Genomic DNA, 16,305 nt, shown 5'->3' on the forward strand with positions numbered 1-16,305 from the left:
AAGACGTTGGCTTGCAGGTACAACAAGTTTTTAAGAAGGCAAGCGGAACATTGGCCTTTATTGCTAGAGGGATTGAACTCAAGGGCAGGGAGGTCATGCTGCAACTGTACAGGGTACTGGTGAGGCCACACCTGAGTACTGTGTGCAGTTCTGGTCTCCATACTTGAGGAAGGATATACCGGCTTTGCAGAGGAGGTTCACCAGGTTGATTCCAGGGATGAAGGGGTTAACTTATGAGGAGAGATTGAGTCGCCTGGAACTATCCTCTATGGAGTTCAGAAGAATGAGAGGGGATCTTATAGAAACGTACAAAATTTTGAAAGGGATAGGTAGAATAGAAGTAGGAAAGTTGTTTCCTTTGGTAGGTGAGACTAGAACTAGGGGACATTGCCTCAAGATTTAGGATGGAGATGAGGAAAAACTGTTTTTCCCAGAGAGTGGTGAATCTGTGGAATTCTCTGCCCAGGGAAACAGTTGAGGCTTCTTCACTAAATATATTTAAGAAACATTTATATAGGTTTTTACATAGCAAGGGAATTAAGAGTTATGGGGAAAAGGCAGGGAGGTGGAGCTGAGTTTACAGACAGATCAGCCATGATCTTATTGAATGGCGGGGCAGGCTCGATGGGCCAGATGGCCTACTCCTGATCCTATTTCTTATGTAACAGATGAGGATGCTTTCAATAGTACATCTATTGAAGCTTGTTAGAGTGTTCAGTGACAAGCTGAATGTCCTTATCCTTCCCAGAAAGTAAAGCCACTGTATGCCGACCTTGTGAGTGGATTGTGAATGGATTTTATGACTGCTTTTCAGGACAGAGATTTTACAGAACTTGTAATGGGATGCTCTAGAATACAAACCTTTATCATTTGTCAATCCTGAAAATAAATCAGAAAAATTATGACACATTAAGCTATTAGGAGTATCACATTCATGCTGGATTAAGAATGCAATTCAGCTTTGTCTCACCTTCCCTAGTCTCGAGCATGTAAGGATCTTAGCCTTTTCAAGTACTCACTTACTGCCCATTACGCTGCTGGCATTTAGGGCAGCAATGAAGGTCCTCCATTTCTGGCAGTGTTCAGGGCTTCCTTCATCGTGTCATTAGCTTCCTCTGGATTTTTTACTGCTGTCAGTCATACAAGTCCTATGTGGAGATTCAGGAATGCTGTTTCACTCAGATGTAGAAGGATTCTACATTGCTGTTTCCATAACAATTTTGTTTTACTAATCAGGGTTGTTAGCCTTGAGCTAAAACCCAGAACCTGGAGGACTGTTGGACCACTCTTACTCTAGCCTCTCCCCTTTGACCTGTTTGGCATTGGTGACCGTACCAAGAGCCAAAGCATAAAGCCCTGACTCCAAACCATGACAAGGTTGTGGTCCTCTTGGAGGTTCAGGTACTTAAAGAAGTACTTTTTGAACATGTTGAATGTTTCTGCTTCTACCACTCTTTCAGGTAGTGTGTTTGTAACCTATAGCACTTCAGGACAAAAATTGTTTTCTCAAACTCCCTCTTGTATCCTTTATTTGAAATCTGCCTGTTTTTAAAACCTTCCTACTAATGGAAATAGTTCTTTATGTATTTATCCTATGTAAGCCCTTATAATTTTGTACATCATGAAGACTACTTTCAAATTCCTCTGTTGCCAATCTTTCCTCATAGTTATAATTTTCCCATCCTGGTAACAGCCTTGTGTATCTCCTCTGTAACCTCTCCAGTTAAATCATTTTTTTTCCTGCAAAATGCTGATTAATACTACTTAGTGATTGGGTTGTAATCAAAATACATCCATAGCATAACTATTCTGCTCTTAAATTCATTGCCTCAGCCAATAAAACGATCTGTATGTATTTGTAAAGACGTAGTTGACCTGACCTGCTACCTTTTAAGTTTCTGTGAATAAAAAAGTATTTTTGTTCCCCACACCACTTAAAATCCTGTTGATAGTATTTTCTCTTGCCCAAGTGTAGTGCTTCACATTTTGCTGAAATAAGTATCATTTGTCTTCCTCTCTTGCCAGACATCCTTTCCCTCTTGCCTGAAACTACCTCTTACTTAACTTCCCATTCTTTATTCCCCAATGCCCACCTTATATTCCCTCCTTTTCCTGGATCTAGCCATTTCTTTCCTATGCTGATTCTTGTAACATGGCATTCCTTCTCATTGGTAATTTATTTCTTTAAACAGTACAGTATTTCCTCTCCATCCTTTTTGTGTATCTCTGTTTTTTCTCTTGTAACAGATGCTGCATGAGGAAATCTTGCTGAGGAGAAATAACTACTATTTGGCTGTTTCTGCCGTAGCAATAATGTTATTTCTCTTTTAACAACCCATACAATATTAGGTCCTTTGTAAACTTGGCTTTGCCTTGAAACTGGAAAATCATACCTTTGAGAATCTATCTTCCTGATTCTGAAATGTAGTTCTTAATTGATTGCCGATCACAGAATGTATCTTTTGGGGGAAAATAATCATTTTGTACTTCCTTGGACATTGTGGGAAAAAGAGGCACACCTTTAATTTGTTGGTCTATGTGTTATTCCTGTTTTGTTATTTTGTTTGGAGACTTTTAGTATATTCTCTGAAAGTTCAATCTTGAGTAAAAATTGTTGGTGTTTTGTGAAGATTACAGAGGAAACTTTAGGAACTGTAGTTGCTTTTAAAGTAAAATATGGAGGAGCATGGAATCCATTTAACATCTTTCTTTATGAACATGAGGAAGTCTGCAGATGTTGGAAATCCATAGTAACACGCACAAAATGCTGGAAGAACTCAGCAGTTCAGGAAATGAGCAGACGGTCGTCTTACTTTGCTTCTCTTTATAATCTGATTGTTGCTGAGGTTTGAATAGTTTGAATTCTACTAAGTACTGCATGTTTGTTAGAGAGGAATATCTGGTTACTAATAAATACCGTTTTGAAGTTCTGGAGAGAAATTGAATAGGTTCCAATAAGTGCAGGCTAGTGAAGAAACTATATGGGAATGGGACTGCATTGCTTGTATAGAGATGGCATGATTTGCAGCCTTTAGTGTTATAAAGGTTTTCTCAAGAATTCAGTAGTAACTTGGTGAAGGTTGTGTAGAATACAGAACTATGTAGCACATGGATTATTTGACCTGAGCAGTATAGATCATAAGTACATGAGAGAGAAAGGAATGGAAGGAATGGAAGGAAATGTGCTTAAAGACTTGGTTTAAATAACCCGTTTTTGTGAGATTAAAAAAATACTATGTACTACTTATTTCCATTTTGAAAGAAGTGCTGTTTGGAATGAAAAGCTTGGGCTTTTCATTTTCCATACAGTGGGCGTCACAGTAGCCTAGCGGTTGGTGGTGGCATCCGTTAGTCTCGCGAGACCATGGATCTGCGCCTGGAAAGTCTTTCTTCAGTCTGCGTTAGAGCAACGTCTGTTGTGGCTGTAAAGTCCCACACAGGAGTGACAGTCTCGGCTGTAGCGACTGCAATTGAAGGCACTGTCCTCCAGTGTTGTCTTGGTGCTGTTTTTCCAATGAGTGCGCTCACAATGCTATTACAGTTCAAGGTGCTGGGATTCTGGTGCTGCCTGTAAGGAGTTTGTACGTCCTCCCTCTGAACGCGTGAGTTTCCTCCCACATTTCAAAGGTGTACTGGTTAGTAAGTGAACTGTCCTGTGATATGGCTCGGGTTTAAGTAGGTGGGTTGCTGGGCAGTGCAACTTGATGGGCAAGAAGAGCCTGTTCCACATGGTCTTGCTAAATAAGTAAGTAAGTACATTGCCTTTGACATGTGCATTTCTTTGTATAAAACTTATAAGATCCCAACTTGAGCTGCAATATTTTAGACATTTATGTGTTCAAATTATCATCTACATCATTAAACTTTTGTTTAAATTGTGTTGAGTGGAAACTTCATTTACTTAGAAAGTAGAAGCTTTCTAATTTAAACAAAAATGGATTTACAAAATAGCTAATTAAGTTTTTAGTTCTTTCTTAATGCTAAACTTGTAATGGCAGCTGGCTGACATTGGAAAGAAGAAGACCACTTGGGTTTTGTATTAATTAAACTTGGGTGTTCAAGTCTAACCATTGCATTCTTTAAATCCTGCATTGGGATAAAATTGACTCCTCAAATAAAACCTGTTCCATACAAGTAACAAAAATAAACATCAATAATTCTATTCCCTCTCAGCCACTCTGCCTGGATTTCTCCAATCTGTATAATTCCTTCTGATCCACATTGTAAGCAGAATGACTTCAATCAAAATTATGTTTATTGAGCATATCTCCAACTATTCTTGATTACATTGACTCTTTTTAAAAAAAACTTTGCTCAATGATATAAATGGGTCACTTTCAATAGAAAAGGGCACTGAGAAAATATACTACTATGCCATAAAATTGCAACTTAAAAGATCAATTTCTTACTTTGTAAAGTAGCTTCCAGCAAATGAATCTGATGCAAACCATCTGTTTTGTTACCTTAACTTTAAGGGAGGTTGAGGCATTACAATCTCGCTAAAATATTCTAGCAAATCTATAAAGGCTTCAAAAAAAAAGAAGAGTATATAGTTGAAATTAGAAATTGCAGTATGTACACTTGGAAGTGGAAAAGGTTTAAGAGAAATGAAAAGGCTTGTAAAATTTAATGAGAAGTTATAGTACTGTGCGGTCTTAGGCACATATATACAGCTCAGATGCCTAAGACTTTTACACAGTACTGTAGTGATTTTATGTATTACACTGTACTGCTGCCACTAAAAGAAACAAATTTCATGACATAGGTGAGTGATGATAAATCTGATTCTGATATGAGTTTCTATTGTGGTCTGTGAGTAGGAGGGGGACAGGGAGAGGGGAATCATGGTTGAGAAAAAAAAAGTGGAAGGCAGAGGGGAGAGAGCGGGAAGTACCGGAGAGACATTATTGTAATCATTTTTAAACCAATCATTTGGAATCAAATGACCTTGCTTATTGTCTCAGGGCTGAGTTGTCTGTACCCACACCACCTCCTGCTCCTGCACCCCATCTCTGCCACCCTTGCCATTCCCAATATCCTTTGCTCCCGCCAAATTTATAAACTTGTACTCCACTCCACATTGACAAATACAGTACTGTGCAAAAGTCTTAGGCACCCGAGCTAGATCTATATGTGCCTCAGACTCGTGCACAGTACTGTATTTCATTTAGTTCATAAATTAGCAGCAAGAAAGCACAATAGATCTATGAAGCTACTCAGCTTCTGTTTGACTGTCACTCTGGCTGTTGTCTCTACAATGACACGAGGCCCAATGCATCCTTGAAGAATACCACCTCATCTTCTGTTTGGTTTGTTATGGTCTCATGTATTCTATGTTGAATTCTCCAACTCACTCACCTGCCTTTATCAGAATTGGCCATTTCTGTTTGTCATGATTTTGGCTCAGTTTTTTAAAAATTAGGTTTTCTTTCAGCAATACATAATACAGACAAATAACATGATCCGATTCTAACCCTGTTGCCTCATCCTGTATTTCCTTTGTTTTATCCATCTCTGCAACACAGAACAAATGTTTCCCTTCATTCTTAAATAATATCTCTTTCTCTTCCCATAGATGATGACTGGGCTGCTTAGTGTTTTCAGAATCAGGATTATTGTAAGACCATAAGACATCTGCAATTACAGATTGGTTGGTATGACATTGTAGGTATCAATGACTCATGGCTGAAAGAAAGTCATAGTTGGGAGCTTAACATCAAAGGATATACTTCATATCAAAAGGACAGGCAGGAAGGCATAGACGGTGGTGTGGCTGTGTTGGTAAGAGATGGAATTACATCTTAAAGAGGTAAAATAGAGTCAGAGAATGCTGAATCTTTGTGGGTGGAGTTAAGAAATTGCAAGGGTGTGAAAAAAACATTATGGGAATCATATATAGGCCTCCAAATAGTAGCCAAGATGTAGGATTAAGATTGCAAAGGGAGCTGGAAAAGGCATGTAATAAGAGTAATGACACAAATGTAATGGGGACTTCAATATGAAAGGGGATTGGGAAAATCAGGTTGGTGTTGGATCGCATGAGAGGGAGTTTGTTGCATACCTATGAGATGGCTTTTCAGAGCAGCTTGTTCTTGAGCCTACTAGGGGAAGGCTATTCTAGATTGAGTGTTGAGTAATAACCTAGATCTTAATGCAATGGAACCTTTAGGAGGCAGTGATCATAATATGATTGAATTCATACTGCAATTTGAGAGGGAGAAGCATGTATCAGTTTCGCAAATGAATAACGGAAATTACAGAGACATGAGAGAAGATCTTGCCCAGGTGGATTGGAGGAGGATACTGGCGGGGATGACGGCAGAACAGAGGTGGCTGAAGTTTCTGGGAATAGCACAGATATGGCAGGGGTAGGCAAGTGTGACAGACAAGGGAAGTTAAGGACTGCATAAAAGCCAAGAAAAGGGCATACAAGGTAGCAAAAGTGAGTGGGAAGTTGGATGATTGGGAAGATTTTAAAATCCAGCAAAAGGCAACTAAAAAAAGCTATAAGAAGGGAAAACATGACATATATGGGCAAACTAGCCAATAATATAAAGCAGCATACCAGAATTTTTTTTTTCAGTTATATAAAGAGTAAAAGGGAAGTGAGAGTTGATACTGGACAACTTGGAAAATGATGCTGGTGAGATAGTAATGGGGGACAAAGAAATGGCAGATGAACTTAATGGGTACTTTGCATCTGTCTTCATTGTGGAAGACATCAGCAGTGTGTCAGAGGTCTGTGAGTGTCAGGGAGCAGGAGTGAGGCCATTGCTGTTACAAAGGAAAAAGTGCTAGTCAAACTCAAGGGTCTAAAGGTGGGTAAGTCACCTACAATCCAGGTTCCTGAGAGAGATTGATGAAGAGATAACAGATGCATTGGTTATGATCTTTCAAGAATCACTTGATTCTGGTATGATCCCGAAGGACTGGAAATGGCTCATTCCACTCTTAAGGAAGGGAAGAAGGCAAAAGAAAGGAAATTATAGGCTAGTTAGCCTAACCTCAGTGGCTGGGAAAGTGTTATTATTAAGGATGAGATTTCAGGGTGCTTGGAGACCAGTGATTAATTCAAAGTCAGCGTGGTTTCTGTAAAGAGAAATCTTGCCTGACAAATCTGTTAGAATTCTTCTAGGAAGTAATAAGCCGGGTGGACAAAGGAGAGGTAGTGGATGTCATTTACTTGGATTTTCAGAAGGTATTTGATAATGTACTGCACATGAGGCTGCTTAAGAAGATAACATCCTGTGGCATTACAGGAAAGATACTGGCATGCATAGAGAAATGGCTGACAGGCAGGAGGCAGTGAATGGAATAAAAGGGGCCTTTTCCGGTTGGCTGCCAGTGACTAGTGATGTTCCTCAGGGGTCAGTATTGGGACCACTACTTTTCACATTGTTTGTTAATGATTTGGTTAATGGATTGATGGCTTTGTAGCAAAGTTTGCATATGATATGAAGATAGGTGGAAAATTAGACAAATTGGAAGAATGGGCAAAAAAGTGGCAGATGGAATTTAGTGCAGGAAATGTACGATAATGCATTTTGGTAAAAGGAACGATAGCATGGACTATTATCTAAATGGGGAGAAGTTTCAAACATCAGAGATGCAGAAGGACTTGGGAGTCCTCATGCAAGACTCCCAGGTTAATTTACAGGTTGAGTCTGGTAAAGAAGGTAAATGCAATGTTGGCATTTATTTCAAGGGGAATAGAATATAAATGCAAAGAGATAATGCTGAGGATTTATAAGAGACTAGTCAGGCTGCACTTGGAGTATTGTCAACAGTTTAGGGGCCTTTATCTCATAAAAGGTGTGTTGTCATGACAGAGTCCAGAGGAGGTTCATCAGGATGATTCCAGGAATGAAAGGGTTAACATATGAGGAGCATTTGGTAGCTTTGGGCCTGTACTCAGAAGAAGAATGTTGGGGGGGGGGGGAATCTCATTGAAACCTGCCAAATGTGGAAAAAACTGGATTTGGTGAATGTAGAGAGAATGGTTTCTATGGTGTGGGTATCCAGAACCAGAGGGTACAGCCTCAAAATTGAGGGGAAACCATTTAGATCAGAGGTAACAAGGAATTTTGTTTAGCCAGAGAATAGTGAATCTGTGGAATGCTCTGCTACAGAATGTGATGGAGGCCAAATCCGTTGGTATATTTAAAGTGGAAGTTGATAGGTCAGGGTATCAAAGGATATCAAAAGAAGGCAGGTCTATGGGGTTGAGTGGGGTCCAGGATCAGCCACAATGGATTGACAGAGAAGATTCAATGGGCTGAATGGCTTTATTCTGCTCGTATGTCTTATGCACTCTAACATCCTCCCAACCAGTGTGGTCAGACAAGTTGGCCTATAATTCTGCCTCTCTGTCTCTTCTTGAAGAGTGGAGTGACACTTGCAATTTTCCAGTCTTCCAGAACCATTCCAGAATCTGGTGATTCTTGAAAGCTGATTATTGATACCTCTGACATGTGTTGTGATTTTTTTAAACTTAGTAGCTGCAGTGCAATACATGATAATATTTTAGAAAGGGAATCAATTACAGTAAGTATATGTATGCTGAGACTCAGTAATTACATGTATGATTCATGTTGAGATTCAGGAACAGCTTCTTTCCCTCTGCCACCCATTTCTGACTATACATAGAAACCATGAACACTATCTCACTACTTTCTATTTATGTTTCTGCACTACTTATTTAACTATTTGATATACACATACAGTATATATATTTCACATTTCCCCTATATTATGTATTGCATTGTGCCGCAATTTTAACACATTTCACGGCGTATGCCTATGATATTAATCCTAATTCTGATGTTGCAATTAGACTCAGTTTGATTGATTTAACAGTCTTTTTGTTGAGTGGATAGACAACGTTAAAGAAGAAAGTTGGAGAAATCACATTAAATAAATCTACTTCAAACAAATAGAACAATAAAGCCACGAGATGCAGCAAGTACCACAAATCTGGAGCAACGCGCGCAAAATGCTGGAACAACTCAACGATACAGACAGCATCTACGGAGGAAAATGAACAGGCGACGTTTGGGCCGAGACGTGTCCGTGTTATTAATGAAGGGTCTCAGGTTGACACGCCGACGATCCTTTTGCCTCCATATATGCTATCTGACCTGCTGAGTTCCTCGAGTATTTCGTGTGTGTTAAACAGCAATGGAAGAAACAGATCACTAAATGTGAAGACATGTTCTAGTACGGGTTCCCTTGACCCTCTTTTGAGAAGTGAGAAGTTTGACTTGGTGCTTGTCGGTTCATGGGGAGCGCCACCTTTACCAAGATGGCTAGCCTGCCACCTAGCCGAGATTTTACCAAAGTGCCGCGGCGCGTCCCTACGCGACACGAGGGTACTGTACCCCCTCCGTAGCGAGAGGAGCTCTTAGCAAAAGAGCTGCACGCCGTAGAAAAGACGCGGACCGTTAGTCGGCTGCCAGCGCGACCTAATGTGAAAATAGAGAATGGGACGGAGAGGCCTGTGGGAAGAGAGCGGATACGAATGCCGATGAACGGCGCCGCCTTCCTCCGCACCTGGGGTCTGCAGACGTGCCGCTCTCACAGCGGACCCCCCGAAGGCTGGAGTGCGCAGGCGCGACAACCCAGCCTCTGCACAGCTGAGTGTTTCCCTGCAGCTTGAGGGGCGGGTGGCTTCCGAATCCTACTGGTGCTTCTAGGAAGAGGAGAAGGGGAATGCCAGCCAAGGGGTAGAAGGTACTTCGAGTCTGATATGTCGTCGTGAGCCCTGCACCGTCGTTGATGCGAGCGCCCACGCTGACGATGGGCAGTCAGCCGGTCGATTTGTGAAGTGTCAAAAAAGTAATGAACTACGGTTCATCCAGCCTTCTTCCTGGCCGATCCAACCAGCACGTCTTCACTCACGGAAGGGGTAAGTGTCAGGGGGTTCGTACTGTGTGCAATTCACAGCCGCATCCTTACAGCAGGCTCAGAGGACGTTTGCAGATCGCCCCGGAGAATGATACCGTGCCAGCTGCAACCCGATCATCATTTTAAAAGGACGACGAGTCGCGGGGTGGCTAACGACGGAATATCAGCCTATATAAATCGTTGTGAAATGAATATAAATGCCATGTTAGATTTAATTTGCTATATTCGGTATTTAAAATCGTATGTATCCAAAAAACCGTTAATACATTGCACATAGGTTTAAGACTGGAAGGTTGTAATATAATTCAGATCGTCAATTTTGTGATGGAGTCGAATATTACACAAATTATTTGAAGTGCCCTTGGGCTGTTGAAGGTTATTTAGTCCTGTATGCACCAGAAATTTGGCTGTTGTAATGTTTCCAGTTAGACTACCAATCATCTTCCCAGAGCAGTATGAAGGCACTTGTAGCTCCAGTGTCAAGTCCAGATGCTGGCTTCTATAGGTCACGTCTTCAATAACGTTCTTGTTTTTTTCTAACCTGATAATGCAATTCATGTCAATTGAAAAAAAAATGCAGCAGTACTGAAAACATTTTTTTAAACTTTGATTTAAAAGATCTTTAAAAATTCAGTTGGAACAGCAACAAGAATTTACATTTGTAACAAACTGTATATGTAACTAGAACACTCAAAACATGAGGTGTTATCAAGCAAAAAAAAACCCTGTGCTACAAATTCAGACCCTGTGGTAGTTGAGTGAATACTCTTATCAAAGATAGAGGTTTTAAGGAATATTGTAAAGATGGAAATAGAGTGGTTTGGAAAGCAAATTCCACAGGTTAGGATGTTGGCATCCTTAAGAATGATTGTTAGCAGTATGGATTTATTTATTTATTGATTGATTGATTGATTGAGATACAGCTTGGAGTTGGCCCATCTGGGTCTTCAAGCCATGAGGCATAGCAACCAATCAATTTAAAGCTGGTTTAATCACAGGACAATTTACAGTGACCAGTTCACCTACCGACCAGTACGTCTTTTGGACTGTGGGAGGAAACCGGATCACCCGGAGGAAACCCATGCAGTCATGGGGAGAACGTGCAAGCTCCTTATAGGCAGTGCCTGGAATTGAACCCGGGATGCCTGTACTGTAAAGCAGTGTGCTAACGTGCTGCCCAATTGATTAAAGGGACTGCGAAGAAAGCAAATACCTTAGAGGGTTATACGTCTTGGGGAGATTATTGTGATAGGGAGAAGAAAGACTGGAGGACTATTAAAATCAAGTGCCTGTTGGATTAAGAGTGTGCATGATTCAAGTGATTCAATGCAATTTGGTGAGGCATGGGCAGCAGATTTTTTCGTTGACTTCAGGTTAATGGAGTGAAGCATTAAAGTCAGTAAATAATCATGTAGGGATGAGGACAGTAGAAGAGAGAGTAAGGGTGATGATGAGGGAGATGGGAATATGTAGTCTGAAGCAATGTGATAGGATATCCAAAATTACACTCAGAAATGGGAATGACAAGAAAGTTGTGAGCAGGTTGGTTCATTTTCAGACAGTGAACATAGAATGGAACTTCCAGGATACAGAATTTGTGCGAAGTGTTAAAGATGGTGGATTGGTCTTCCTTGTACATGGTGGATGAAAATTTCTGGTTATTTAGTCCTTGGTTTTGGACAAGCAATCTGATCATGTAAAGATACTGGAGGGGGAAGAGACATGCGTCACTCAGGTAAAACTGTTCATACTAATACACCGTTCTGAGATTATGTCTAAACACACATGACTGCAATATCTTTAATTGCAGGAACAAGCTTTGGAATTACAGAATATTTCAAAGTCAAGAATTTGAAGTGAAACTCCCTGCCAGATTTTTAGCTGCCTCCATTTCTGAGCCTTTGGCACTGTCTTTTAAAAAAATCTCTCATCCCTTAATTCTTGTTTATCTTGCATCATCCTCTGCTTCGTCTGAGCTTGCCCTTTGTCCGTGCTGCTGGATGTGGTATTTCATTAATTCTGTTGTGTTTCTTTTATTTGCTGTGGATGCCCACAAGAAAATGAATCTCAGGGTTGTACATAGTGACACATATGTATTTTAATAATAAATTTAATTTGAACTTTGAACTTTGCTAAATTTCTCCCCTTTTAGAGCTTGGCCTCAATCTCTTTCTCTGTGAACCTTGCTATGTATTTTACCTGAATTGTTTGAACAATGAACCTCAAAATTTGCATTACTTAATACCAATGTCATGTCTTACGTTACTGAAGATTCCTTAGAGAGGAAAAGCCAGCTATTCATGTGAGGGAGGGGAGCAGGGAGGGAATGTCGACTCAGACCATGAGAGGTCTGCATCGGGCATTTTCATGCCTTACAGGGCGCAGATTGGAAGTCTGTGTGGGGCGCCACTCCTCGCACAGACACTAGAGCAATGTGTGGTTAAGTGTCTTGCTCAAGGACACAAACATGCTGCCACAGCTGAGGCTCAAACTAGCGACCTTCTGATCACTAGACAAGCGCCTTAACCACTTGGCCACGTGCCCAACACAAGCATTCATGTGAGGGAGACACTAGTTGCATTGAATGGTTGTGTTCTGTGAGGTATTCCTATTTCATTTATATTCTTATGACAAGGAAGCCATTGTCCCATCACATCTATGCCAGCTTTCAGAGAAAATCCTTCAACATCATACTCCCCCTGATTTTCCTCTTTTCTACTGACACTGCAGGTAATAACAGGAGCAAACTGGAAAAAGCTGCTGGTAAAACCCATGTGGTCATAATCAAACGTGACTGTCTGGTAGCTGCAGCACTGCAAGCAGCTGCTCTTGTGCTGCTACTTATTGCAGTGAGTTCAATGTGTAAGCCTTTGTTAAAGAAATGTTTCCCGTTTTGGTATTATATTCATTGGTATCCTTCTTGCAATAAGTTCCATTCTGCTCCTTCTCATACTTGCCTCCATTGTAAGTCTGATTAATGACACTTATTTTTTTAAAAATACTGCATTAGTTATTTTACTGACTGGGATTGTAACAAAGTAGTGAATGGAATGTATATCGGTTGACATAGGTGAGCTCTTTCTCCTTTCTCCTAGTAGAGGACTTTCCTTGTAACATTGTCCAAAAATGATTGGTGTTAATATCCTGTATTCTGGGACATACTTAGACATTAGTGGCAATTATTGATAGTATAGAATTGTTCACACTCGCTAATCTGATTTTATGACCTGAGGTTATGGTAAGTGTGAAGGATGCATATGCATGGCTATCTGATTTTATGTTACTTTAATTTTATGTGGAAAGTGATGAGTCAAGTTAACAGATACTGATATTTTATAAATAATGTAAAATGCGTCATACAGCCTTTTTTTTGGTCTGTTGACCCAGAGCACTACAGGATGTCAGAAATGTCCAGCAGATTTGCTGTGCACAGACTTGTCAATCAGCAATTACAAAATAAATTATTGCTGGTTCAGAAGATGCTGGGATTACTTGATATGTTATTATCAAAAACCTCTTTTACCAAAAACCCTGCATTCTGCACTAGACCATACTCACCAAGTGGAAACGAGAAGGCTCTCCGGAAATAATTATATGATCTTAAGATCAGAGTATCAGAAGTCTATTCTAATACTGGATAGCAATTGATTGTTCTACAAAAGCAGTATTTCTACTATTAATTTAAAAATTAATAGTAGAATTATTATTATATCTTGTACTATTCTTATGTCTTGTACTTTTGAGTTGATGTAATCAAGAACTTGAAAGCTCATGATGTGGTACTTTACTCTGAAGGACTTATGAATGGACCGTAGTTCCTTTCTTTCCAGTTACTTCCCACAAGTATTTTTTATGAATGTAGCTATTTTCGTAAAGTAGTCTGTAGGTGATTTTGTGTTTTACCCTCAATCTTCACAAATCTAATAATTTTGTTTCTTCTAAATAGGTGCTGTAAAATTGTAGGAATAATGTGAAGATGAGTTTTCTGGGATCTTTTCGCAATTTGTTGCTGGCTGTTTGTCTGATGTTGGTGCTCGGATTTCTCTATTATTCTGCTGGGAAGTTACACATGCATGGATGGGGCCAGGAACTACGTGAGTCATCGACATGTTCATTTCAATATACTTTAAATAGTTTTCTGATATTGAGATCAAGGTTCTAATTAACATACTAATTAAGATTCATTTGTGAGATTCTTTACCACTTGGTTTAAGATAGATTTTATGACTGTACATGTTAAAAGGAAGCAAATGCTGGTCTTTGATTTTCTAAAATTTTTCATCTGCGCTTCAGTGCAAAATTGTAACACATTATGTAGTTCAGCCATAACAAGTATGTATTGAAACTGTCTTGTGAATAAGGAGGAACATAATCATGCTGTTTTTAATTGAATTGTCTTCTCAATTTTGTCATTTCATTTTAATAATATTTTATTACAACAGGTCCTAACAGTTGTCTGAATATGAACAAAGGAGAGAAAGATTAGTGAAGATGTTTGTTAAATTGCACACAAACTTATTTGAACCAGCTCTTAAATTTAATTTAGAAACAAGTTGTGATCCTCTTACTGAGCAAGCTATGCATGTCCATGATTTTCAGTTTTGTAGATAGTTGACTGGGACATAAATTGTACAAACTTTTGGGAATTGCACAGAGCAACACACACAAAATGCTGGAGGAACTCAGCAGGCTAGGCAGCATCTATGGAGGGAAGAGTACAGTCAACGTTTTGGGCTGAAACCCTTCAGCAGGACAGTCTTGACCTGAAACATTGACTGCACTCTTTTCCATAGATGATGTCTGGCCTGCTGAGTTCCTCCAGCATTTTGAGTGTGTTGCTTAGATTATCAGCATTTGCATATTTTCTCTTGTTTGTGATTGGAATTGAACAAAGAATTTTCTATCCTTGAAATTAAGTCTGAGCTATTCAGAAAACTGGCCTTCTCCAGATGTATCCTTTTTTTTTATTCAGACTTCGTGAGATGTTCCATGAGCGTGCTATTTAAAAAGAGCCATCATATTTTAGCTTTCCTGCAGTTTACAATTAGCATGATTAATTAGTTTATAATTTTACTGTAAATGCCTCTTCTCTCTTGGTGTAAAAGTGATTCATTTTTAAGCAGGAATTTTGCCTTCTCTTTGAAACAGTCAGGTAGTTTAGTTGAAAAGTATGCTATTTCATAGGATTGTTTCTGTAATTCTCCTCTTTCTACAAATAATATACTGGTAGAAGTATGTTGCATTTTATTGTGGTTTCTGTGATAATGACCTCCAACTGTTGTTAGCGACATGAGTGTCCTGAAATTCTATTAAAAATATTTAGATAGTTTTGCCCAGAATTTGTTGAAGGAACTGAATGGGCTGCTTGACCTGCTGAGTTCCTCTAGTTTGATTGTTGCTCCTAATTTCAGCATCTGCAATCTCTTGTGTCTCCTTGATGTAAATCTGTGATGTTGCCAGAATTTAATTAAGGCACATATTGATTTAAATGTAATCCATTCTCTTTAACTGACTTTACGATGTGTTGTAGAGTAATTCTGCACAGAAACAGGTCCTAAGGCTGAACTGGTCCTTGCTGACCACAGCATCCTTCTGTTCAGTCCGTATCCCTCCACGTACCTATCCAAGTGACTGTTAAATGTTGACATTGTACCTGTCTCAACCACTTCCTCTGGCAGTTCATTCCAGGTATTCACCACTAAAGGAGTTCCCTCTGTTGTCTCCTAAATCTCTCCTCTTTTATCTGTGCCTTCTAGTTTTAGACCGTGAGCACAAAATGTAGGAGCAGATTTAGGCTGTTCAGCCCTTTGAGACTGCTTTGCCATTGCATTCGGCTGATTTATTATGCCTCTCAACCCCTTTCTCCTGTCATCTCCCAATAACCTTTGACACCTTTACCAATGACTTGTCCTCTACAGCTATCGGTGACAGTGAATTGCACGGATTCGCCACCTCTAGTTAAAGCAATTCCTACTCATCTCTGTTCTAAAGAGATGTCCTTGTATTGTGAAGTTGTGCCATCTGGTCCAAGAGTCCCCCACTATAGGAAACATCCTCTTCACGTCCCCTCTATCTAGGCCTTTCAATATTCAATATGTTTAAATGAGATCCCCCTCGTTCTTCTGAGCTCCAGTGAGTACAGTCCCGGAGCTATCAAGTGTTCCTCATACATTAACCCTTCCATTCCCAGAATCATTCTTGCGAAATTCCTCTGAGCCCTCCAATGTCAGCACATTCTTCCCTAAATGAGGGACCAAAAGCTGCTCACAATAATCCAAGCACGAGGAAATCTGCAGATGCTGGAGTTTCAAGCAACACACATAAAAAATGCTGGTGAATGCAGCAGGCCAGGCAGCATCTATAGGAAGAGGTACAGTTGACGTTTTGGGCTGAGACTCGGCA

At 39.9% G+C, this 16,305-nt stretch overlaps 1 protein-coding gene across 6 annotated transcripts in view; it reads left to right on the top strand.

Annotated features, from left to right (window-relative positions):
• The window catches only part of st3gal3a (ST3 beta-galactoside alpha-2,3-sialyltransferase 3a), a 556,478-nt gene that overhangs the window by 189,130 nt on the left and 351,043 nt on the right, over positions 1-16,305 (top strand). For 5 of the 6 annotated variants that reach the window (XM_072273563.1, XM_072273561.1, XM_072273559.1 and 2 more), the window contains exon 2: positions 13,850-13,997. In XM_072273563.1, the coding sequence (XP_072129664.1) occupies positions 13,880-13,997 (118 nt within the window). In that variant the 5' untranslated portion in view covers positions 13,850-13,879. Of the gene's footprint in view, positions 1-9,671; positions 9,905-13,849; positions 13,998-16,305 lie in introns of those variants that run through there. The other variant, XM_072273558.1, reaches the window with a different exon arrangement.

The sequence above is a fragment of the Mobula birostris genome, chromosome 12 (assembly GCF_030028105.1).
Source record: "Mobula birostris isolate sMobBir1 chromosome 12, sMobBir1.hap1, whole genome shotgun sequence".
NCBI lineage: Eukaryota > Metazoa > Chordata > Chondrichthyes > Myliobatiformes > Myliobatidae > Mobula > Mobula birostris.